Consider the following 26,753-nt stretch of genomic DNA (forward strand, 5'->3'; position numbering starts at 1 on the left):
TATTAGCAGTAGCAATAGCACCAGTAGTTATAGTAGTAGCAGTAGGTGTAGAGTTGATAGCAGTAGTATCAGCTTTAGTAGCAGTAATAACAATAATAGCAGTAGTAGTAGTAGTTGTAGGAGTCAAAGCAGTAGTATAATAATGCAAATATTGTCTTTTTGTTAGTTCAATATCCCCCACAACAGGCGTTGTAAATTTTAATTTCACACACAAAATGGTTCCTAAGATATTGCTGATATGTCCTTTTGACAACCTGCATATGGATCCGTGCAACAGAAATTTTCAGAAATATTTTATGAAAATTTCACCTTCTCAACCGTAGGTATAGTTGTAATAGTAGTCACAGCAGGAGTATTACCACTCAAGTTAATACAATTAGCCATTGTTAAGACATTGTCGATTTACTGTTTTGATAACCTATATATTTATATACTTTTTGAAATTTTCATCTTTATGCTTTTAACCTTACAAGTAGTTGTGATAGAAGTAGTAATTGGAGCAACAGTAAGAGTAGTAGTAGAACTAGAAAAAAATCTTTTCACCTTTAAAACTTTAGTAAATCAAATATTATTAACATTTTAATGAATAAATATCAGCATATATATATATATATATATATATATATATATATATATATAATATATATATATATATATATATATATATATATATATATATATATATATATATATATATATATATATATATATATATATATATATATATATATATATATATATATATATATATATATATTCTGGCCTTGGGATGGCATAGGGGTTTTGATCCCTACTCATGTTAATTTCTGCTCGTTTTGAGTTTAACTCGGTTATTTATTGTAATTTCTGTTCGTTTGGGTTTTCAATTATTTATCGATACTGACTTGTGGTAGTTTTACGCTTGGTAGATTATTTGATTTTATATTTGCTTATTTATGGTTTAATGGAGTTCTCTACGTTTCTTTATAAAACTATTTTGTGGAAAGTTTTTTAAATTAATTTCTGTTCGTTTTTATTGACATTAAATAAAAAAAAGTTTTTTTTTAACTGAAAGTAAGGAACGACGTTAAATACAAAACTTGATACCATTCGTCAAATAAAATATATCTATGCTCTTTGACAGCTTGGATACACTTACGCTCTTTTGGTTAAATTTTAAGAGCAGAAGTAGTAATAGAAGTAGCCCCGAAAGTTCGAACATAATACCCTCCTACTGAGATGCCTTATTGGTAATTAGAATTAACACAGTGCATTTTGAATTAACACAGTGCAACATTTAGTTTTTAAATATAATGGGCAAATTGCATAACTGTGGGAGGTTGACCTGCGCAATATTCCTACAGATACAGCTACAAGACCATTTAGCTATGCTGAACAAAATAGCTATCTTAAATTTTGATTGGAAGTATTTTGAAAATTATCAGCTAAAGAAGAGGGCTGATTGCCCTCCAATCACTTTTAACTCTTGAAAAGGGTACTAGAGCTTTGAATTTCCATCCAAAGTAGCTCCTTTAAATATCAATTATATTACTTGCTATGATAAAGCAGCATTACTTATTATATTGCTTATATGCCCTTTTAATACTTGCATGCGTATAGTTTTTTTGTTTAATCGAAACTCCCCCTAAACGTTTCAACTTAATGCCCTTAAGTGTCAGTAGTCACAGTAACCGTAGAAGTAGCATCAAAAGTGTACACAGACCGTCTTCTGGCTAGTTCAAAATCTGTTACAACTTACCCTGAAAAAGGTCTATCTTAATAATCTAAGCCGTTATTGTGATATTGCTTTGTCACCCTATTGACAATCTACATGATAATAGTTCGCTTTGATTTAGCTCAGTATCCGCCTAAATATTCATTGAAAGCTTCACCTTAATTACCAGAGTTTGTGTAGTAGCAATAGTTGTAGTAGCAATAGTAGCATTAGTAGCAGTATGCACATAGCACCTTTTTTCGGCATCCCCTTCAATATACGATGGAATTTTTAACTTAACATCATCAACCGGTCCTGAAGCATTGCTGATACGACCTCTTAACAACCTATGTCGGGATAATGTGTTTTGATTTATTTTAATGCTGTTACAATATTGCCCAAAGTTTTCGCCTTAATACCCTTGGATTTATTAGTAGTATTAGTAACACCAGTAATTATAGTAGTGGCAGTAGGAGCAGAGTTAATGGTCGTTGTGTCAGTACTAATATTAGCACTAGTATTAGCAGTAATAATAAAAGCGGCAGTAGTAGTTTTTTTAAGATTTGAGGCAGTATTATTATGATGCAACAATCGTCATTTGGTTAGTTCAACATCCCCCACAACAAGCGTTGTAAGTTTTTATTTCACATACACAACTGTTCCTAAGATATTGCTGATATACCTTTTTGACAACCTGCATACGGATAGCAGGTTGTCATCTGTATAACAGAAATATTCTCTGAAATTTCACTTTCATATCCACAGTTGTAATAGTAGTCACAGCAGCAGTATAACTTCTTAACCTAATACAATTAGCCCTTGCTATGATATTGTCGATTTGCTCTTTTTTAACCTGTATAGTCCTATACTTTTTGAAATTTTCATATTGATACCCTTAGCCTTACAAATAATTGTGATAGAGGTATTGGTTGAAGCAAAGGTAATAGTAGTTGTAGAACTAGTAAATTTTCAAGCTGTAGTACTATTAATAGTAGTGTGCACATATTACCTTTTGGTCAGTTGATTTTCCCCTTTGAGTATTTTCTGAGGGTTCTAATCATAGGCAGCGCGTCAGCGCTGCCTAAGTAAAGAACGATGTGGGCACAATGTGCTTTTTCTTCACCCGGGCACTTCGTATCGAAGGAGTTGTCGTAGAAACTTCGAAAAGGGCTCATTCGATTGAAAATTGGAGTGGCTAGTGTCCTTTTTAATAGTCGAAAGTGATTGGAGGGCATCTAGCCCCCCTAGCCCATCATTCCCCCAAACATATCCAATCAAAATTTTGTGATAGCCATTTTGTTCAGCGTAGTTGATTTCCAGATAGAAAATATGTTTTTTAGGAGGACAATCCCCCACAACCCTCAGGGCAGGGGTTTTGAGTTATGCCCTGGGGTCATAAAGGTTTTTATAGAAGGCGTTGTCGTAGAAACTTCAAAACAGGCTTATTCGATTGGAAATTCAAAGAGCTAGTACCCTTTTAATAGTCGAAAGTGATTGGAGGGCAAATAGCCCCCCCCCACGCCCATCAGTCCCCCAAACACATCCACTCAAAAGGTTGAGCTAGCCATTTTGTTCAGCGGATTTGTTTTCCAGCTAGAAAATATGATTTTGAGGAGGAAACTCCCCCACACCCCTCAGGGCAAGGGTTTTAAGTTATGCCCTGGGGGCATATAAAATTTTTATAGAAGGTGTTGTCGTAGAAACTTCAAAACAGGCTCATTCAATTGGAAATTCAAAGGGCTAGTGCCCTTATTAATAGTCGAAAGTGACTGGAGGGCAACTAGCCCCCCCCCAGCCCATTATTCCCCCAAACACATCCAATCAAAATTTTCAGATAGCCATTTTGTTCTGCGTAGTTGATTTCCAGATAGAAAACATGTTTTTGAGAAGGACACTCCCTCACAACCCTCAGGGCAAGGGTTTTAAGTTATGGCCTGGGGCATATAAGGTTTTTATAGAAGGTGTTGTCGTAGAAACTTCAAAACAGGCTCATTCGATTGGAAATCAAAGGGCTGGTACCCTTTTTAATAGTCGAAAGTGATTGGAGGGCAACACGCCCCCCCCCCACGCCCTTCATTCCCCCGAACACATCCAATCAAAATTTGGAGACAGCCATTTGGTTCAACGTAGTTTTAAGTTCTGGAAATTAGGTCTTTGAGGATGACAACCTCCTCACAGCCCTCAGGACAAGGGTTGTAAGTTATGCCCTGGAGGCATATAAAGTTTTTATAGAACGCATTGTCGTAGAAAGTTAAAAAGGGCTGATTTGATTAGAAATTAAAATGGCTTGTGCCCTTTTTAATAGTCGAAAGTAATTGGAAGGCAACTAACACCCCTTCCACGCCCACCATTTCCCCAAACACGTGCCATAAAAGTTTTGAAATAGCCATTTTGTTCCACGCAGTTAAAGTTCAGGAAATTATACCTTTGAGCAGGACAATCCCCCCACAGTCTTCATAGCAAGGGTTATAAGTTATGCCCTGGGGGCATATAAGTTTTTATTGAAATCTTTGTCGTATAAACTTGAAAAAGGGCTCATTCGATTGGAAATTCAAAGGTCTAGTGCCCTTTTTAATAGTCAAAAGTGATTTGAGGGCAACTAGCACCCCTCTCTCGCCCACCTTTTACCAAAACACATCCAATCAAAATTTTTAGATAGCCATTTTATTCATTGTTTTGGATTTTCAGATAGAAATTATGTTTTTGAGGAGGACACAGCCCTCAGGGCAAGGGTTGTAAGTTATGCCCTGGGGGCATATAAGGCTTTTACTTAACGCGTCGTCGTAAGAACTTCAAAAATGACTCATTCGATTGGAAATTGAAATGGCTAGTGCCCTGTTTAATAGTCGAAAGTGATTGGAAGGCACCATACACACCTTCCACCCCCACCATCTTCTTACACATATCCGATCAAAATTACTTGATAGGCATTTTGTTCCACGAAGTTTAAAGCTTAGGAAATTATACCATTGAGCAGGAAACTCTTCACATCTTCTTCAGGGCAAGAGGTATAGGTTATGTCCTGGGGACATACAAGGTTTTTATTGAAATGGGCAACTAACCCCCCTCTCACGCCAACCATTTCCCCAAACACATCAAAATTTTGAGGTATCCATTTTGTTCAACGTACTCGAAAGTTCTGAAAATTAGGTCTTTTAGGATAAACACCCCATCAGAGCTGTCAGTGCAAGGGTTGTAATTTGTGCCCTGGGGGCATATAAGGTTTATATAGAAAGTTGTTGTAGAAATTTCAAATGGGGATCATTTGATTGGAAATTGAAATTACCCTTTTTAATAGTTGAAAGTGAGTGGAAAGTAATTAACCCCCCCTCTCACGCCCTCCATTTCTCCAAACACATTCAATCAAAGCTTCGAGATAGCAATTTTGTTCAGCGTAGTTGAAAGTTCTGGAAATTATGTATTTAAGGATGACAAACCCCCGAGAGTCCCCAGGGTAAAGGTTGTAAGTTAAGCCCAGGAGGCATATAAGGTTTTTAATGATAGAGTTGTCACTCAATTGGCTCATTCAGTTGGAAATTGAGAGGGATAGTGCCCTTTTTAATAGTTGAAAGTGATTGGACGGTAACTAACCCCTCTCTCACGCCCACCATTCCCCCAAACACATCCAATCAAAATTTTCAGATAGCTATTTTGTTCAACGTAGTAGAAATTTCTGGAAATTAGGTCTGTGAAGATGATAACCCCCCCCCACCCATCTCTCAGGGCGAGGGTTGTAAGTTATACCCTGGGGGCATATAAGGTTTTTATTGAAAGCGTTGTCGTAGAAACTTCAAAAGGGCTCATTTCATTGGAAATTGAAAGGGGTAGTGCCTTTTTTAATAGTTGAAAGTGATTGGAGAAAGACTAACGCCCCTCTCACGCCCACCATTTTCCCAGACACATCCAATCAAAATTTTGAGATAGCCATTTTGTGTAACGTAGTTGAAAGTTCTGGAAACTAGGTCTTAGAGGATGACAACCACCCTCACAGCTCTTAGGATAAGAGTTGTAATTTATACCCTGGGGCCCATATAAGGTGTTTATAGGAAGTGTTGTTTGGGCTCAAAAAAGGCTTATTTGATTGGAATTCGAAAGGCCTAGTGCCCTTTTTAATAGTCGAAAGTAATTGGAAGGCTTGACATTTTTATAGTAAAGATCGATGTGGATATAAGGTATTATTTTTTTGTTGTTGTTGTTGTTTAGACCAGGACACTTTGTATCAAAGGAGTTGTCGTAGGAACTTCGAAAAGGGCTCATTCGATTGAAAATAGAAAGGGCTGATGCCCTTTTTAATAGTCGAAAGTGATTGGAGGGAAACTAATCCCCCTCCCAAGCCCTTCCTCCCATTTGACTTTATGTTTAAAAACTAAATGTTGCCATAGATTAAATCAGAATGCACTGTGTTAATGCTAATTCCCAATAAGGCATCTCAGCAGTATCCCAAGAACGATTGAGGGTATTATGTTCAAACTTTTGAGGCTGCTTCTGCTCTTAAAAGTTAACCAAATCAAAATAGCGTAAGTGTATCCAAGCTACCCAAGAAAGTAAACAGATTTTTTTGCGAATGGTATCAAGTTTTTCATTTCCGGTCAACTAGAGGAGTTATGAAACTAAATTAAACACTACAATTTGTGTCCAGATTTTTAAGAGGGTGTATGCTGTTAAAAATTGCTAAAAATTTTTCTCCGGCATAAAAATAGCAGGCCAAACTATAAATTCTTAAGAAAAAGAAAAGATTTAAGGTATTATTTTCTTTTCTCTGAAAAGACTATGTAAATATAAAACGAACAGAAATAAATTAAAAAAACTTTTTCCACAAAATAAGTTTTTCAAAGAAAAGTAAAGAACTCCATTAAACAAAAAATGAGCAAAAATAAAATCAAATAATCTACCAAGCGTGAAACTACCACAAATCAGCGTCTATAAATAAATGAAACCCAAAGCGAGCAGAAATTACAATAAATAACCGAGTCAAACTCAAAACTAGCAGAAATTAACCTAAGTTGGGCTCAAAACCCCTATGCCTTCCCAAGGCCAGAACATAATTTGCACTTTACTGAAAAAATATAAAATGTTTATACTTTTATAACTTTAATAAATCAAATAATATTAAGATTTTAATTACTAAGTATCAGTAAATGTATATTAAACTGACAATGCATATTCATTTGTATTTTTTTCAGTAAAGTGCAAATTATGTTCTGGAGATAGAGTGAACCAGGGGAAACACAGTCATCTATATCTCCAATTATTTTAAGAGCATGGCTATGGATTGAATCAACTTTTCAGTTGCGATTTGACCGTTGACTACCAAATTGCTTCACAATATTAAAGATGAGGCTTCAAAAGTTCGTTGTAAAGTGAAAAAAGTTGTTTTTGTGGAAATGTTTGTTTCAGTCTCCTGATAATGCCAAGATTGCGAGAAAGCTTCAGTTCTACATTCTGTATGAGATGTAAAAAGGAGAGATTTTTATACAGAAGTTCACCTGGATACCTGGCCAAATCCGTTAACGGTCACCTAATCATTCCTCGAGAAGTCATAATTCCGAGAAGGGTTGCGCTAGGCGACCATAACCACCTTATCGACCCCAATTCACCAGGGGATATTTTTGCTGGTGGAACCACAATTGCTGGAATTTAAACGTTAAACAGCAATGCTTTCTACCGGTTTACATTCACAACTAAAACTATGATTTAAAATTCATATTACCGACGATAAGAAGATTAAAGAGAGGTGAAGTTGTAGTTGGCACATGGGTCAATGGCAGTTTTTCGTACAAATTCATACCCTAACCATCTGAAAATCTACTAGTCTTAGATTTTATTTTAATTATGTTGAAAATTGTAATCAGGACCTGAACAAAATCTACTTTTAAGATACCTGTAGTTTCTCCCCTAAAACCTTAGTGAATTAATTCAGGTGCAAAAAAATGACAATTTGAATAGTTTCAGCCTCATTAAGCAGCACTTTCAAGCACTTTCAAAACGTTTATTGAAACTTTTTTCAAAAACTTTAGGAAGCATAAACCAAGGTTAAAAAAGAAATCTTTAAAATCCATTTTGAACTCAACCCTCAGTAAAAATTTGTGAGAAGTGCGAAATCACAGTTATTGTGACGTTGTCACCGATTCAAAAAAATGTGTTTGAATAATCAACGATTTGAATTTCATATCGGGACCAAAAAAAGGACCAAAGTTTTTCATAAGGGACCAAATAAGGTCCTTTTACATAAAAAAAGAAATTTAATTTTTTAGTAAAAATAATGAAGCAGGAAAAAAAAACTCAAAGTGGGAATTTCATTACAATATGTACAGACTCTAATGGTCGGGGAACGAATAAGATCGAATATTTTAGGGGGAGATTAATTCAATTTTTCTAAAGAAATTAAAAGAGACAATTTATTAAATGATTTGGTAAACAGTGAACATATTAGCTCTCGGATGGACTTTATCATTTGGGACAACTCACCTTATCCATAGTTGGTGAAATACCAGGCCCCAAGTAAACTTTTATTTTTAAGGTCCGAAACGGGTATCGACACCATTTTCAATGGTGTGCTTGAAGGTCCGAGGATGTACATATGTGCAAACCAAACAATGAGGAAATCAAAAATGTTTGTAAGGGGCTACCTCCCAACTATATGAAGAATATTTTCGATATAAGCGTTTATACTAATTGTTATAAACGTAGTTTTTTTTCCCAATAGCAAAGTTAACGGCCATTCGCTCACTAAAACTTGAAAAGTATTTAGTAAGGGTAGAAAAGATTCCCATGTCAGCCATATCTGATAAAGCCTATGTAAGTGAGGAAAGTGTGAAAGTGCTACCGTAGAGCACTAACTAACTTCGGATGGATTTGAATGAGTAAAATTTAGATGACAACTCAATCTGGAAAAACTTTCCAAATAAAATTCCTGATTTTTTCTGCAGGGGGGGGGGATTGGACTAGCCTATTTTATTAAATCTTACTTTTCTTTTTTCTTCGTAGGGATGGGAAAGATTTTCTAATTTTTACTTTATTAGAGGTATTTCTTCTTCGATGAGTGTTTTTGCGTCTACGGACAGAGTTCTAGTGTTTTTTTTGTGTAATTTTTAAAATTTATTTTTAATGTTTTATGCCATACTCTTTTGAATTAAAATAAGCATGTGTTGCTTTACAAACTTCTGAAGGCTCCGACTGCCACCACTGCCGAAGCCCTGAGGCCGAGAAAGAATTTGGCCTTTGGCAAGCCGTCTCCATGGCCACTGCACCCCTCCACAAGGGCTAAGGGAAGTATTTTCTATTAAAGTAATTTTAATTACTTTAAGTAATTCTATTAAAGTAATAATAAATTGAAAAGAAATATTTAATGTTCTACGCGATAAGTAGTGTATGTTGTTGTTTTTCAGATGTTATTATCTTAAAACTGTGCATATAAGTGATGTGTTTAATGAAATGTTTTTCTATTCAAAAAAGTGTACTTTTATAATTAATTTTAAGTTGTAAGTAATTAAAACAGTTGTAAAATATTACGCTTTATTTTTTTCTTATTTTTAAACATAGAGAGAAAAATCATTGAGTGTGAGAAAATTACCAATTCAATTGAGAGAAGCATTTTGTACTTAGTAGAATTCTGACTTTACTTGGGTGATTTGTATCAATTTATAACTCCATTCAGATCATTTTTTTGTGGGCCATCAATGTCAGGCAAAACAAAGGTTTTAACGGAAAAAATTCAAACTTGTAATAAAATGTCTGGAAAATCTATAAGAAAATTACTATTTTTATGGTTTATGGCAAGAATCCTATGATAAGATACATTTTACCAGATCAACCAGAACACACTAGAAGATTTACGTGTGGTCACCAATATTTTTTACAATAAACTTACCGTATCTTCTTTTAAACTAAAAAAAATGTCATTAGTAGACATCATGAAACTGAAGACTGAAATTTGAAAATTGAAAACTAAAATTTGTTTTCTGTCCTAGGGAATTCAAAACCTGTACTTAAGAAGTGTTTGAATCGTTCTGTTTAAATTTAACTGAAAGAAGAGTTCCAATGACAGAAGAAGTTAAGCATCAGCCAAAGCAATACCGTTCAACTGTACGTGCCGTAGCAGCCAAAATAAATAGAGGGATAGAAAAGATTTAAAACTCAAGTGAAAACGCCTTTTCTAAGTGGGTGGTAGCTTCTTTAGAGTTTTACTGCTGATAATTGCAGGACTTTTTTGGGCTTGGTTTTCTAGTATTTTTCAAGACTGATTTAAAATCTTCATTGCCTTCTTATTTTGGTGACGTTTGATTACGCTCAATTAAATCCTTTGGAATTTTCTACTAACAATCAGACTTTCTGAAAGTTTAGTGAGTTGAAAATGTTTAAGAAATGGCAGTCGAATGACACAAGTCTGTTTTGATTTTGAATCTAATCCGACATCAAATCAAGTAGATTTAAAGTGTTGCCGTAAATTATAATCTGGGTCCTTTTCAATCAAATTGAATATGTTCATTTTCCATGCGATAATTCAAGAGTCTTTTTCTTTGCTTACAATATGAGTGTGGCAATAAGGCCATATCACTTTACAAAACTCTGGTCAACAACAGTTCTTCTTCTTTTGTTGGTGTTTTTGTTGTTCTTGATGTCGATATTCCTGCAGAGCTCTGGTATGAGACTGATACATCCATTGTTTACACCATCCTTGAATATGACCTTCTTAAGTACAGGTTTTAAATTCCCTAGGAAAGAAAAAAAAACATCAGTTCTCATATAGGCTCTTTAGTTTCATGATGTCAATTAATGACCTATTTCATCGTTCAGCGGAAGATATACGATAATTCCATTGTCAAAAATGTCGGTGACTACACTTGAATCGTCTATAATCATTCAAACTACCAAATTCGATGGAAAGTATGATGTTGCTCTCGTCTATAGCATCCTCTAGAATACATAAGATATCTAGAGAAAAGGATGCTCTCGTGGTTGGCCATGCCCTACCATGGAATTCATAAAATCAATTGAATCCATCAAATACCCCTTTGCCACTATACCCTACAATTAATATGCAATGCTTATGATTTTTGCCTTGCTATCAATAGAAAAGTATTCATTCGTAAGAATGGTGCCTTCCAATATAACTGTTCAACGTAACAGAGGAAGACTTACAATAGCTCTCCCATTGACAACGATGAGATTACCCTCGACGATAATCTGAGAAAGGTTGTTTTCTGTTTAATATAATCAAGGGCAAAAACGCAAGTAGCAGCAGCATGATGGATCATGTCATTTTCGCAGACTGTGTATCCAGCTTCTCGGAAATTTGCATGTTTATTTACTTTTCGATCCTTAAGACCTAAAAAATTTGTAACAGCAACGTTCCCCTCCTAGCTGTTTGTGAACGGAAAACCAGTCAAGATCTCATTTATCACTACAGTATAAGGCAACTCCAATGCAGCCCCATAAAAACTTCATATCTGGATGTCTTTCAGTTAACATTAAGAACAGAATTAGATAATTCTCCAGTATATACGTTCGTTTGTCCCGATATTTATTGTTATGTTCTCTTAGACCACGACAATTGGGTCATAGAATTGACTATCACAAAGGTCACTCGTCAATATCAGGCTAAGGCCATGGTGGTTGGTTTGCTAGGCTTTTTTGCTCTGCAATAGCCTTGACTATAAAATACATTTTTCAGGGTGCTTTGGATTTTGTGTCCTCTACACTACACGATTGGGGCTCTGACACAGCTTTAAAGAAGAAGTTTTGGAAAATCTTATATCCACTGTGCGATCCTTCGGAAACGGATTAAAATATTGACACAGTGAAAACATTTAAAAAGATCGAAAAACACCTCACCACTCATTAGTCTCTACTCAGGACAAAATCAAAAGACCTCTCTGTAGCTATCGTTATAGAACAAGAACACGAAGAAACAAAAGAAACAAATAAAGAAAACTGTTAGTCCAAAACACAAATTCTTCTTCTATGATTTTCAAAATTCGTCGACAAAAAGCTGTGGCTTTCAAGCATTATTTTATTTTGTTTTCCGAAGTCGTGGCTACACTTAGAATGAATTTCTAAACAGTTATGCGGATAACCCTCGTCTGAATGACTTCATAGTAGAAAACACACATTCATACTTGTATAATATTGATTTAAACCTCCTAAGAATAAAATGGTCTGATAATGTCTGTAAATTTGTATATTAATACAAATGTATGTACAAAAAATGTCTTTTTAGTTTTCTTGAATTTTTTTTTTGATTTCTTTTTCTACATTTGAATGTTCATCATCATCCATAAAACCTGTGGCAGCAGGTTATTTGGACTCACCTCGTATTGATCTTGTAGCAAAAATTCAGGGTCACATTTCCTACAATAAAATGCATATTGACTCTTATTGTATATCATTCTTAAGTCAATGATAATTTTTTCATTCATGTTGCAAAACTCACGTGTTTCAATTTGCTTAACTAACACAATATCACATAGAAAAATCTCAAACGAAGAATCACTCCCCTTAACTGCTAAATAAAGAGCAGTAACTTTATAATCATAATATCCATTGTTTTTAAAATGATGACGTTGAAACAATATTCTCTTATTATTTCATTAATTGAAGCGTGCAGTAGGTTCTTCCTCCCAAAAGGATCTAAAATCAAGACGAATTAGTCTCTTAGAAATAAACTAAAATCTCTTTTATTGTCTTTCACAAACATACCTGAGTGGTTATTTTCCCCCTAATCTCAGTTATCATAGTGACAATTGAAATTTAGGATCCTCTAGTGTGAGAGTCACAAACTTCTTCAATACAGGAGTTAAAATCTTTAATTTGAAGTGCATATTTTCGGTGTAGTTAAAAAGGATTACAAAATCTGCACTTTTCGTCAAATTTATATGGAATAAAGCAGTTCTCAAAGTATGACCAGCTGCCAAATGTCTATAAATATAGTTGACACATGTAGTATATTTTTCACTATTGACTCTCACACTGCTTTTTACAAACTAACTAGCTCTCCAAGAAAGAATAATTTTTTATTTGTAGTACCTACCTAAGACGATTGTCTATCGATTCTCCAGGGGGAGAGGTTGGAGTTGTGAACGACGAAAATTAGCTAAAATATCAAACGAAAAATTATTCTTTGATGTAGAAATGCTTTCTTTTCAAAACTTTAATAACATGTAACATGTAAATCTCATTCTTTTTTAACATGCTGATTCAAGTCATTGTCGTCAATATACTTCAATATTGCATTTATTCTATCTTGTAGTCTAGGTATATGCATTCTATTCATTTTTACAGCAAAATATAACTATTCCTCCAACTTGAATTTCCTCAGTGATATCACATATCTTGTAAACATCTCATCCCACTCGAGGGTTAGCTGACAACACCGTGCAGTTTCTACTTCAAAGTTGAGGACTCTTATTTTTGTATCACTTCTAACCCCACCATCAACGTCTAATAGTGTAAAATCACTCATCTTCAATAGAAAAATATGTTTTTCAAATAAAATTAGGTGAAAAACTATTTCCACATGTTAATTTTTTGAGCTCTACTTCCCGTTATAAAATGTAACTAAAATTCCACCATATTGAGCTAAGGTTACAAAATGACAAACAATATATTGATTGGTAGTATTGCCTTAGGCACTTTTATTCATGCAGATACAACAAAATGATTTCAAATTTCCTTAGGAAACCTGTTTTAGAGCACTGCAACACCTGTTAGAAACTTCGAGGGGCTCCTAAGACTAAATTTACTACAACCCATATCTGGCTGCTTCTTTCAAAGGGAAATTTTGAGCGGGCTAGTTAAACACTTGTCAAAATGAACTCACCGTTAAACTACAAAAGAGAGTGGTGGCTCTGGTCTCTTTATTATAACAGAAAATCTTTTTGAGCCTGATAAAACACCTTTCAGAAACGACTCTTCCGTTAAACTTTTAAAGAAGAAAAGAGTAGTGGCTATGGGCCCAGTGGTATTATTGCCTCCATTGCTTCTAACTTTTTTGTGGATCTCGCTATCTTTTGTCTTGTAGGTACAATTTTTCTTATCAACTGTTTTCTTTTGCCAGGATGGTAAGCTTTTTTTTCTATGAATTTTGAAATTAAAAAAAAATTATTTTAGCATATTTATATTTAAATGTGTAGATTCATTGAAATATGATCTCGACATGAACAATTCTTTGGATGCTTGTCTACTCCAGAAAGTGAAGCAGAAGACCCTACCATTCAATGAAAATCTCTACCATTCAAATGAAACAAAAACTATGCATATTTATCTGCTTATCAGTGTATTTGGGGTTTAAAAGATTAATATATTTACATTCTTTTTAAAGCTTTGCATACAATTCTATGCTGAAAAATGTTATTTATATAACGACGTATATTTTACTGGAATATTATTAGATCATGTATTTTTCAGGCCTTTGACAATATTCGACAAAACCATCCAGAATTTTTCAGTAAAGTTGTTCCAGTTTCTGGAGATATATCCAGAGGTGAACTCGGAATATCTCCCCAAGATTTGCAAATGATGTCTGAAACCGTATCAGTTGCCTTTCATTGTGCTGCCATAGTGCGCTTTGATGAGCCACTGAAGAGCGCTGTTGAGCTGAACGTTAAAGGAGTAAAGCGAATGCTTGCAGTTTGTAAGAAGTTGGGAAATCTGGAGGTAAGAAGGTCTATAATATCTTCTAGTACTTAGTGTATATAAGGAAGGCTCTAATCTTATTAAGTTTTGGGCTAAAAAATTACTATTAAGAAATGTCTTTATTGGAGTATACAAAAATTTAACAGGGGGAAGAGTTAATCCCCCTTAGCTGACCCCACCATTGGTATAAATTTGTAAAACATGGTGATGAGAGGTCTTTTCTTATGGAGCACTGGCTTTTAAATGCATAATCTGGATTGTGAATAAGTTATTACACTGACATTGTGTTGCGGAACAATAATATTGCTTTCACTTCTTTTCCCATCAATATCAGCTGTTTGAAGCTCCAAAACGGTAAAAAATGCAGACTCAAAATTTTACAGGGTGTGGGAATCGTAAAACGGGATTGGAAAGCTCCACTGAAGTTTTCAAAATTTTCAGTAGTTTTCCAAAATTAAATCCGTTTTTATTTTTATGTTGCACATGGCGTTAAATGAAAACTATCCTAGCTGGGAAAGTAAACTTTTTCAAAACAATTTCATGTCGAAACCCTGCAGACTGTTAAATTATCTCTGCATTTATGTATTCGAGTAACATGACGGAGAGCAATCAAGACAGCTTGAAATTTATCATATACAAAGTTGCTTCATTCACTTATAAATGATTTATTAAGTTGTCAAGACGTATCAAGCTTTTATAGATCCTTGATTTTTATATCAGATTTTTTATATCCTTTTTTTACACAAAGACAATTCCCTATATTTTGTCTAAATAAAATGTCCTGGCTTCGAAAATCAACTTCTGAGGAATTAAACAAGTTTGAGTTCTGATGGAACTTAATTTTATATCTTGGACAATATAAGAAGAACATTGCACTATAAAATATTTGCTAAAATTGTCATAGTGTATCGATATTCTTGTCATCCCTTAGGTGAATTTTTTATAGATATCGTAGAGTTTTTTTTTAAAGCACTGATAAACGTATTTTGATCCTCTAAGATCAGGTGCTTACATTTGTTATCCAGAAAAAAAATTTTATGCAACTTTGTCTATTTCTAAGTTCTGGTAATTCCCACATTTTGTTTAAGTCATACACCCTAGCTTTAACGTTTAACTTTTTTTTCAGTTTGTAGAACTTCAAATTGTTTCTTCGGCAATCCAAACAAAGCTTCAGTATCTCTCATGAAGGTTTGGAAAATAATCCGGGAAGTCTTGGCTTCCAGTCAGAAGTACCATTTTTTTGTTTTTTCCAAAAGTTTTTGATTGTGATGCTTATAATTTTAGAATTTCAATTCCATGAACTTAAGAAAGATGATATGCAATCTTTTATATCCAAAAATGAACAGTAAATTAATATTTTATATGAAAATTTTTAAAATAATTTACTGTTTCATGAATGCTCATTAACCTCAGTAAACAGTAGAGGATCTTAATACAGGTAAAAACGAAACCAATCTGGATACAGAGCTTGACAATTACTTCGTACCCACAAAACTTATTTCAGAAGTTTTCTAACTACACATTAACCTTACGAATAATAACTTACAGTATTCACAATATATCTGCAAATGTGATTTAACTGAAATAAACGAATTCGAGACTGGCAAAGCTGACTAAATCCAAGGAGAAAAGAAAAAGAAGAATTTTCAGACATTCAACGGTGGATGTTGATATTCTCCAATTTCGGTCTTTTACGGTAACATATATAATGCTCAAAAGTATTTTCTTCTACATAAAAATTACATTTGTTTTTTACCGGACAACTCCAAAGCAATTTACCATCTATCGCGCGCAAATTGATTGGAAAAAATCATAAAATTATAGTATCAACTAACTGTGGCATACTTTTCCCTGGGCCACATTATAGAAACACTTGTCAATAAAATCAAAATTACACATTAGTAGATAACAATTAGACACAAATTACTGTTGGTGCAAATTCTTTAAACTATTTTTTGCATTTTTATGTTTTGTATTTTAAATATAGGTGTGACGCTAAAATCAAGAAAATTGCCATGTCATTCATAATATTTGGCTTTCTTTATCGATAGATGTGACTATCATGTGGCATGGTTATACTACTACTACCACACTATGTCGAACAACTTTTCACACAAAACCAACTTCAGATTTAGCGTCACGTTATGCAGTTTAACGGATTAAATTTCTATCGTGCCGTAGGGAGTCCTAAGTAGACTCGAGCTAAACATACAATTTTACCTTGCGTAAAATTAGGTTTCATTATGGAAAAGATATAAAAAAAAAACCAAGATAAAACTAAAAACCAATAAAACCACCACCAAAAAAAAAAAAAATTGTACAAGTGGCGCAAACTGATCCACGTAGGGAAAAGATGCTATTATTGTAGAGTTACTTCAGTGAGGACACCAGAGTAACTGGATCAGTTTGCGCCAATTGTACATTTTATTTTTGGTGGTGGTTTTATTGGTTTTTAGTTTTATCTTGTTTTTTTTTATCCTGTTCTTCTTGTGTTTCTTTCGTGCTGAAGACGCCTTGTTCGGATACAGGCGAAATATCCACGTTGTTTTACATTTGTCTTTTCTTTTCTCTCCACTGGCGAACATATATATATATATATATATATATATATATATATATATATATATATATATATATATATATATATATATATATATATATATATATATATATATATATATATATATATATATATATATATATATATACTTTGTAGGGGGGATGGCTGTTGGACAAAATTTCTTCTTGTTCTTCATACAAACTATCATTTTCAACCACTGTCTGTCAAATCACGTCTTTTTGTTTGCATTTTATTTAAGCTAATGAAGCTGAAATTAGAAGTAGCGCCGTTTTAAAGTTACAACTTTGTTTTCTTACTGTTTTGGTAACTGCTGGCCCGATCTCCACGTCTTTCGCTTGTGGATGTTTTTTTTACCAGCTCTTCTTCAGAGTTGCGTGTAAAATTACATCTTTTGATAACGTCCATTGAATTATCAATGTCCTTAGCTATTGCTACTCCTTCACTAACAATTTTAATTAAAGTCAACAGCATTCTATGTAGTATCAGGTCCTTCATGAACTTACCTACTTACTTTCTGGGATCAGGACACAAGCTATGTAGCTCTCCCTCGTGACATGATCTGGCAGACTGTTGAATCAAACAGGTTACGGTCTTGGGTTAATGTGGCGATTATTTCAAGCCATGAAGGGTCCCATCTGCGAACAAGTCACCGGAAATCGCCAATTTGCTTGAGGTCAGATTTGACTGTGTTAAGCCAAGTTTTGATTTGTCCTCCATGTCGTTTACTCCAATCAGGCGCTGGTTTCCAGCGTAGGCTTTGATTTGTGAAAGTCTCGGCTGGTCTTCAGCAAACTTGGCCGAACCAGGACAGGCAGTGGCGTCGAATGATATATGTGATGTCATACTTCTGGTCACATCGTTGGCGGATGATCCTATTTAAGATTAGGTCGCTGAGTCGCAACCCCAATATGCTTCTCAGGCATCTGTGTTCAAAAGTGTTGAGGGTGTGAACCTCTGTGACTTTTAAGGGCCACGTCTCACAGTCGTACAGTAAGACTGATCGGACAAGGGCATCGTAAATAAGAATTTTCCATAACGGCTTCCACAGCTATGCAAAGACAGCGGAAGCTGATGCAATGTGGCATTGGATTCCTTCGCTACATCCGCCGTTAATGTTAATGTATGATCCGAGATACTTGAATTTATTGACAATTTCAATCTGCCTATGGTTAAGGGTTATAAGGGTAGAATTTATATCCGGGGCAGTAGGCATAGCTTTAGTCTTGTCAATATTTATCTTGATCCCCGCTAGGGTGGCAGCTTTGGAGACTTTCAGAAGCATTTTCTGGGCTTCGCCAACGGATTTGCCAAGAAGGGCAACATCATCGGCATAATCCAGATCGGTGATACTGACATCAGGGCTAACCTTGACTCCTTCGAAGTTTAGCATTGCTTTTTTCATTACCCAATCGACGACACAATTGAATAGTTCGGGAAAGAATACACAACCTTACCTCACACCGAAGTCGATATAAAATAGTGAAGAAAGTTCTCCGTTCACATTGGCGCAGGCTCGTGTGTGTTAATAGTAAGCCTGAATGAGTCGTATGATCTTAAGTGGGACACAGTCCTCTTCCATTGCCATCCAAATTCCTCCCCGGATGACTAAATCGAACGCGATAATGAAGTCAACGAAGACAACGACGGTGATTTGTTGATTTTTGGCTCTATGTTCAAAAATCTTTCTTAATATGAAGAGTTGGTCAATACAGCCCATGCCGGGCCGGAAACCAGATTGGTCGGAGCGGGTTCTTTCGTTGTGGACTTTGCGGACTCGGTTAAGCAGAATCATTACAAAGATCTTTACCGCAATGCTCATAGGTGTGATCCCTGAGTAATTTTTGGATTCAGTGCGGACTTTCTTGAAGACAGGCAGTAATACTGAGTCACACCCTTCCTGGGAAAACCGTTCCTGAGACCAGATTGAGCAAAATAGCTTTAGTAGTTTCTCAGCGAGAATAGAAGCAGCTTTGTAGACTTCTGCCGGGATAGAATCTGTGCCAGGCACCTTTTGATTCCTCAGCTTCTTGATTGGCTCTTTGATCTATTGATTGTTTCTTCATGAAGGTCCTTATAATGTTCAATATCTATAATTATAACTATTTCATCGCTAGGAACTCCTATAAAATGTTGAACGTCCTTATTTACTGCTTTTTCTTTGATTGGACCTTTAAATTTGCCGTGACTTTTCTTTTGTCATTTAAACAAAAGTATAGTCAAATCCTTGGTTTCTTAAAACAGAAGCTGGTGCAGGATAATGTTTTGCATTAACGTCCTTATCAACTCCAATGTCTTCATTTATAGTTATTTGGTCGCCTGGAGGTCTAATGAAATGTCGAACGTCTTTATTCTTAGCTTTTGTATTATTAGCTTTCCCAGACCCAATCATCGTCACTATGATTATGAAATGCAATATTTCTTTCTTCTTCATTTTAGATTTCAAAACTTCAGACAACGTTTCAATGCCCTTTGCTTTTGCTGCTCTGATTGGTTTTGTCACATTTGATGGCTTAGTATAAAAGTATATATATATATATATATATATATATATATATATATATATATATATATATATATATATATATATATATATATATATATATATATATATATATATATATATATATATATATATATATATATATATATATATATATATATATATATATATATATATATATATATATATATATATATACTATATATATATATATATATACGTGTGTGTGTGTGTGTGTGTGTGTGTGTGTGTGTGTGTGTGTGTGTGTGTGTGTGTGTGTGTGTGTGTGTGTGTGTGTGTGTGTGTGTGTGTGTGTGTGTGTGTGTGTGTGTGTGTGTGTGTGTGTGTGTGTGTGTGTGTGTGTGTGTGTGTGTGTGTGTGTGTGTGTGTGTGTGTGTGTGTGTGTGTGTGTGTGTGTGTGTGTGTGTGTGTGTGTGTGTATATATATATATATATATATATATATATATATATAATGCGCAATGTGTTTCCTCATTCTTGTTTCTTGTATATTATATACAACATGTATATTTCTATTATGGCCACTATTGTTCTGTTTATTTCTATATTTATGTATATTTTTACATTTTGCATGTGGCATGGGTTTCAGCCTACTTATTGCTTTCTGGTTATACTTACATAGAAAATCTTTCAGGTTTTGGTACATGTTTCAACTGCTTATGTAAATTCTTTACGATCAGAGTTGGATGAAACCATTTATGAGCCTCTCTGCGATGTTGATAATTTAATATCCACGCTTGATTGGCAGGATGACCAGGCCGCAAATTCTATTACAAAAAGGTGATTGCTCCTCTTTTTCTCGCATCTACACAGTTTGTATTTGATATGATGCTATATTAGTTACCGGGAATGAAACTCTTGTCAACTGGGTGAGAGCCAGCTATCCTAACCACTAGACCATGTAGGATATATTGAAAGTACCGGCTTCACCGCCGGGCCCTGGAACCCGGCACGCACCAGGCTTCTATATATGGATTCTTTATATGAAAAAGAAAAAAAAAGATGCCGTATATGCAAAATATCATGGTTTCAGCCACTTTTCTTGATTTTCAAGCAAATATATTTTCCTTGCTGTTCAAGCCAAGGGACAGTAAGTTTGTTGTATTGGGGTTTCGAACAAGGCATTTCTAATAGTGCACTTCTTGTTTTGATCTGACTCTATTTTTATGAGTTATGAGTTATTTAAGTTTTTACTATTGGACGTGATCGTCTCTTACGAGGTTACTAGCTACCGCTGCAACCCGGATTATTATTTCAGTTACTATGGGCTACAGTTTGTTCCTTAATATAACACTTAAAGTAACAATTATAAAGTAACTAATACGTTAAGAATTATAAAGTAACTAATTGTAACACTTAATGTCACACTTAAAAATGAAAATAAAAACAAAAAAACAAATCTGCTGTCGATGAGGAATATTGTGGTTTCAGCCACTTTTCTTGATTTTCAAACCAATATATTTTCCTTGTTTTTCAAGTCATTGGACAGTTAGTTTCCCATATAGTGGTATTGGACAGTGTGGTTCTAATAGTGTAATTTGTCTTTTGATCTGATTCTAGTTTTAGCAGTTATTGGCTATTTCATTTTTTACTATGGGACGTGATCGTCCCTTACTACGTTGCAAGCTACTGCTACAAACCAGATATGGTCAACAGTATGTTCTTTAATATAACTGTTAATAGCGTTACTTTATGTGATTTTCTTGACTGATACCATTTATAATCGATCCTTTACGTATATCCGAAACCCCTATATAAAATTTACTGTAATTAACAAAATCACCATGATTACTAACAGGAAAAAACCTACGGCTTTTTTTTCTTTGAAATAGTTATAGACGAACCTCAAACAATAAAGTAGCTACTTAAGTCCAATGTATACAACGGTTTGTTATTCCAAAGATCGTCTTTTTGTAATTTTTCATAAGTCTCCTATGGTACAATGGTAAGCATACTAGTGGTTATGATAGTTGGCATTCATCAAGATTGGCCATAAAAATGAAGTTTCTAGTGAAAAATGGATTTTATTTAAAAAGTAGTTTTTTAATTACAAATTGCACTAGATCTAGCAATTTTATTTAAAGGGAGCCGTTGAAAAAGTCTCTACGATGTTCCAGTGCCAAGCTATATGTGGAATAGAAAAAGAAAAAATATAATATAGTAGCTTCAATTTTTTTTATTTTCGAGCCAAGATGTTTCTCTTGCTGTAAAAGCCAAGGGCTAGAAAGTTTCATATATAGAGGTTTCGGACAAGGCGGTTCTAATACTATACTTTTTGTTTTGATCTAACTCTATTTTTAGGAGTTATGGGTTATTATACTTCTTAACATTGGTCGTGATCGTCTCTTACTAGGTTGCTAGCTACCGCTGCAACCGGGAAATACAGATATGTCAATACACCAACTGGATACGATTTTGAAACATGGGCACTCCAAGGAACAGAAGAAGATATACTAAATGTTTTCCAGGGATATTGCCTACGGATTTGTTTTGTATACTCGACTGACTGACCGCATTTCAAACAATAGGCTGCACAAAACAAGTGATATAATCCTGCCTTCAAGGGCTATAATGAAAGAAACGTTGAGAAGGCTACGACAAGTTCTGCAGACGAAGGAAGAAAGATTGTCAAACATTCTTCTTTTTAGCCAACTGTCTAGGGCTAAGCAAAAAGCAGCTCATCCTCTGGTCAGGTCTCTGGTGGTGTCAGGACTAAAAATGGCTGGATTTGATAAAAATTTTTTTGCGGAATCTAGTAAAATTGGAAAAGTGGTTAATTTTAGATGATGATTTCCTAGAGTTATCGCTTCAACGGAAGCTTCTCCAAACATGCTTAACGATATAACGGGAACTGATTTTCCATCTTTGGACAACTGCAAGAAGCTTTTATGTCGTGGCCAAGATGTATTTACTCAATTTATCGATATATTAATTAAGACAAAACAAAAGGATATTCTGATTTACTTTTAATTACTACTTAGATGGCCCTTTTATAAGACAACAAGTAATCGTGTCTAGAAAAATTTTGTGACGTGAGACAGTCAACATCGAAAAATGTTTTACACATGTCCATTATGCATGAATACATTGGGCAGCTGGTCATCCTGTGAGAATTGTACCTTTGCTGATGACTATAATGAAAAATATAGATTACGCAGTATATGTAAATTGCACAGAGAACATGCTGTGCAAATTAAAGACTGGAATTCCTGTCTTGAAGAGGTTTGTAACTGTCATACATAAAGGTTTTCTGTGCTCTAATTGTCACTATGATAAAGTGATCAGTAGGAAAAATATTTACCCTGACCTGATTGCAAAAAAAACTCTAAACGTGATTTCAGTTTGTTTTGAAGAGACTGGTACCGTCGTGGTTTTAAATTGGTTTGGGAAGAAGAACCTGGTCTACGTTTAAAATATTTGAATTATAAAAGAGTCTGGTTTTTATGTCATCGCCGTGAAGATACTGGCTACTATGATTATGAGCATGCAGACTTTCATTTGGCTGAAAGTTATTCTTCATATGACAATTTTTTGTGTGCCATTGCTTCAAATAAGCAAATTGAAATGCTCGAATCTTATAATATGAATCACAACTGTGTTACTGAGTTTACAAGGAGATTAAATCAAATATGAAGTTACAATATATTGTAATATGGCAATGACTTTGCATGACAAGAAGAATACAAGTTAAATCCTGACGAGCCGCTACCAATTATCGTTTCTGATGATTGACTATACGTTGAAGAAGAAGTCTAAAAGGACACATTTTGTTTTTGTACACACAGATTTTATTAATAAACAAATTTATATACATTTTTAAAGCATTTAACTCTTAGGGAACCGAAATTTATATTTTATAGGTAGAAAAGAGTATTTTCAACTAGGCAGTCGCTAAATAGAGGATTGTCAAATTAAAAGTTGAGGAACTCACTGTAAGTGTGTCCGCGACATCGAAAAACAAAATATAATAGTGCATGAAAACCACAGCTTTTGGTAGATACATCTTGTAACTGCTTCCTATTTTGGATAATAGATCTTCCACTTTGTTCAAGAACTGTTTTTATTTGAGGCGTGCAGAACGTATATAGTAGGCCAAGAAGATTAAAAAAAAATCAATATTCTTTACTGTTTGAAAGATGTATAGTCAATGCATCTTTACAGTTGATGGGCTATTATATATATATATATATATATATATATATATATATATATATATATATATATATATATATATATATATATATATATATATATATATATATATATATATATATACTTAAAAAACGTGGATCTCAGCTTTCTTTTCTCTGGCTCGGGATATTCTTTTCTCGTGGATATATATATATATATATATATATATATATATATATATATATATATATATATATATATATATATATATATATATATATATATATATATATATATATATGTATGTATGTATGTATATGTATATGTATATGTATGTATATATATATATATATATATGATGATGATGTATATATATATATATATATATATATATATATATATATATATATATATATATATATATATATATATATATATATATATATATATATATATATATATATATATATATATATATATATATATATATATATATATATATATATATATATATATATATATATATATATATATATATATATATATATATATATATATATATATATATATATATATATATATATATATATATATATATATATATATATATATATATATATATATATATATATATATATATATATATATATATATATATATATATATATATATATATATATATATATATATATATATATATATATAAGTGGTTAATTTTAGATGATGATTTCCTAGAGTTATCGCTTCAACGGAAGCTTCTCCAAACATGCTTAACGATATAACGGGAACTGATTTTCCATCTTTGGAATACTGCAAGAAACTTTTATGTCGTGGCCAAGATGTATTTACTCAATTTATCGATATATTAATTAAGACAAAACAAAAGGATATTCTGATTTACTTTTAATTACTACTTAGATGGCCCTTTTATAAGACAACAAGTAATCGTGTCTAGAAAAATTTTGTGACGTGAGACAGTCAACATCGAAAAATGTTTTACACATGTCCATTATGCATGAATACATTGGGCAGCTGGTCATCCTGTGAGAATTGTACCTTTGCTGATGAATATAATGAAAAATATAGATTACGCAGTATATGTAAATTGCACAGAGAACATGCTGTGCAAATTAAAGACTGGAATTCCTGTCTTGAAGAGGTTTGTAACTGTCATATATAAAGGTTTTCTGTGCTCTAATTGTCACTATGATAAAGTGATCAGTAGGAAAATATTTACCCTGACCTGATTGCAAAAAACTCTAAACGTGATTTCAGTTTGTTTTGAAGAGACTGGTACCGTCGTGGTTTTAAATTGGTTTGGGAAGAAGAACCTGGTCTACGTTTAAAATATTTGAATTATAAAATAGTCTGGTTTTTATGTCATCGCCGTGAAGATAATGGCTACTATGATTATGAGCCTGCAGACTTTCATTTGGCTGAAAGTTATTCTTCATATAAGAATTTTTTGTGTGCCATTGCTTCAAATAAGCAAATTGAAATGCTCCAATCTTATAATATGAATCACAACTGTGTTACTGAGTTTACAAGGAGATTAAATCAAATATGAAGTTACAATATATTGTAATATGGCAATGACTTTGCATGACAAGAAGAATACAAGTTAAATCCTGACGAGCCGCTACCAATTATCGTTTCTGATAATTGACTATACGTTGAAGAAGAAGTCTAAAAGGACACATTTTGTTTTTGTACACACAGATTTTATTAATAAACAAATTTACATACATTTTTAAAGCATTTAACTCTTAGGGAACCGAAATTTATATTTTATAGGTAGAAAAGAGTATTTTCAACTAGGCAGTCGCTAAATAGAGGATTGTCAAATTAAAAGTTGAGGAACTCACTGTAAGTATATCCGCGACATCGGAAAACAAAATATAATAGTCCATGAAAACCACAGCTTTTGGTTGATAAATCTTGTAACTGCTTCTTATTTTGAATAATAGATCTTCCACTTTGTTCAAGAACTGTTTTTATTTGAGGCGTGCAGAACGTATATAGTAGGCCAGGAAGACTAAAAAAAATCAATATTCTTTACTGTTTGAAAGATGTATAGTCAATGCATCTTTACAGTTGATGGGCTATTGTTAACGGTGATACGGGTATTGTTAACACTTTGAATAGAATTGAAATAATCCGAAGGTATGCAATAGGATTTGAATTTGGACATGTAAGGATCCAGATCGAATACACCGATAATTTTATTCGTGTTCATTGTGTCAAGTCTAATAGAAACCTGCCATCAGGGGTAATTTCCAAATTGGTTTCAAATTGATTTAGCGAGATTAATTCTATGCTCTCCGTCGATGGTTTAGCAAAGGTGCACTCTAAACGTACAGTACCCGTTTGAAAAATAGTCATATCTTGAATAACGGACAAATTCAATGCAATAATAGCATGAGTTTACGCAAACATTTCTTCGGCTATACCATTTTCAAATAATTGTCAATTTCGATCTAGGGATTGCATTGTCAATTTGTATAAGTTCCTATAGGAATTGTCAAAGGATACATTTTAGAGTGGGATTCCATTTACTGTACATACAAGAGATGAAAGTCCAAACAGTTCAAATTTATCTGGAGAATCTACCCAAGATCCAACGGCACTAGCACTTTTTACAAAAGTCAAATTAAGTTCTGAAGAAATTTTGCCATAAATAAATGATGAATCAGTGTAGGTAGGTGTAACCGTTGCAATGTGTCATTGATCTGTGATTGCATGAGAAACGAACAGTTTGATATTATTTCCAGAGGCTCTTAATTTTTGCAATTTCCAAGGCAACAGCACTAATAGCTTCTTTTTATCATACATGAAGTATTGCGGTAGAGAGCGAGCCTGATACATCGGGTGTACTTTTTGCAAAATAAAGTTCTACGGTGCAAGCTGTAGCTTTATATCAATCTTAACATTGGGAGGCAACCTTTAAGGTATATTAAATATCTCATGATTTTGTTTACCAACTAAACGTAAATCTTTAGTTGTTGCATTTCTAAGTATATTGCCAGTGTCATTGTTCGTTTTATATTCTCAACCAGTAGCCCTACCTTTTAATTTCTTATAAGAAATTGAAGTCATCAATATAAATCGTATATAACTTGCATAATTTGAAAAATATTTGCTCGTGCTCAAAATGTTCCATTTATGTAGACAATAATTTGTCTAAATAAATTACG

General features: G+C 33.6%; 1 protein-coding gene across 2 annotated transcripts in view; it reads left to right on the plus strand.

Annotated features, from left to right (window-relative positions):
• The window catches only part of LOC148950013 (putative fatty acyl-CoA reductase CG5065), a 154,353-nt gene that overhangs the window by 21,018 nt on the left and 106,582 nt on the right, over positions 1 to 26,753 (plus strand). For both annotated transcript variants that reach the window (XM_089092074.1, XM_089092073.1), the window contains exons 2-3: positions 14,099 to 14,347; positions 20,063 to 20,208. In XM_089092074.1, coding sequence (XP_088948200.1) covers positions 14,099 to 14,347; positions 20,063 to 20,208 — 395 coding nt within the window. The remainder of the gene's footprint in view (positions 1 to 14,098; positions 14,348 to 20,062; positions 20,209 to 26,753) is intronic.

Source organism: Artemia sp. Qi Xiang Cuo, chromosome 7, assembly GCF_049724085.1.
Source record: "Artemia sp. Qi Xiang Cuo chromosome 7, ASM4972408v1, whole genome shotgun sequence".
In the NCBI taxonomy this organism is placed as follows: domain Eukaryota; kingdom Metazoa; phylum Arthropoda; class Branchiopoda; order Anostraca; family Artemiidae; genus Artemia; species Artemia sp. Qi Xiang Cuo.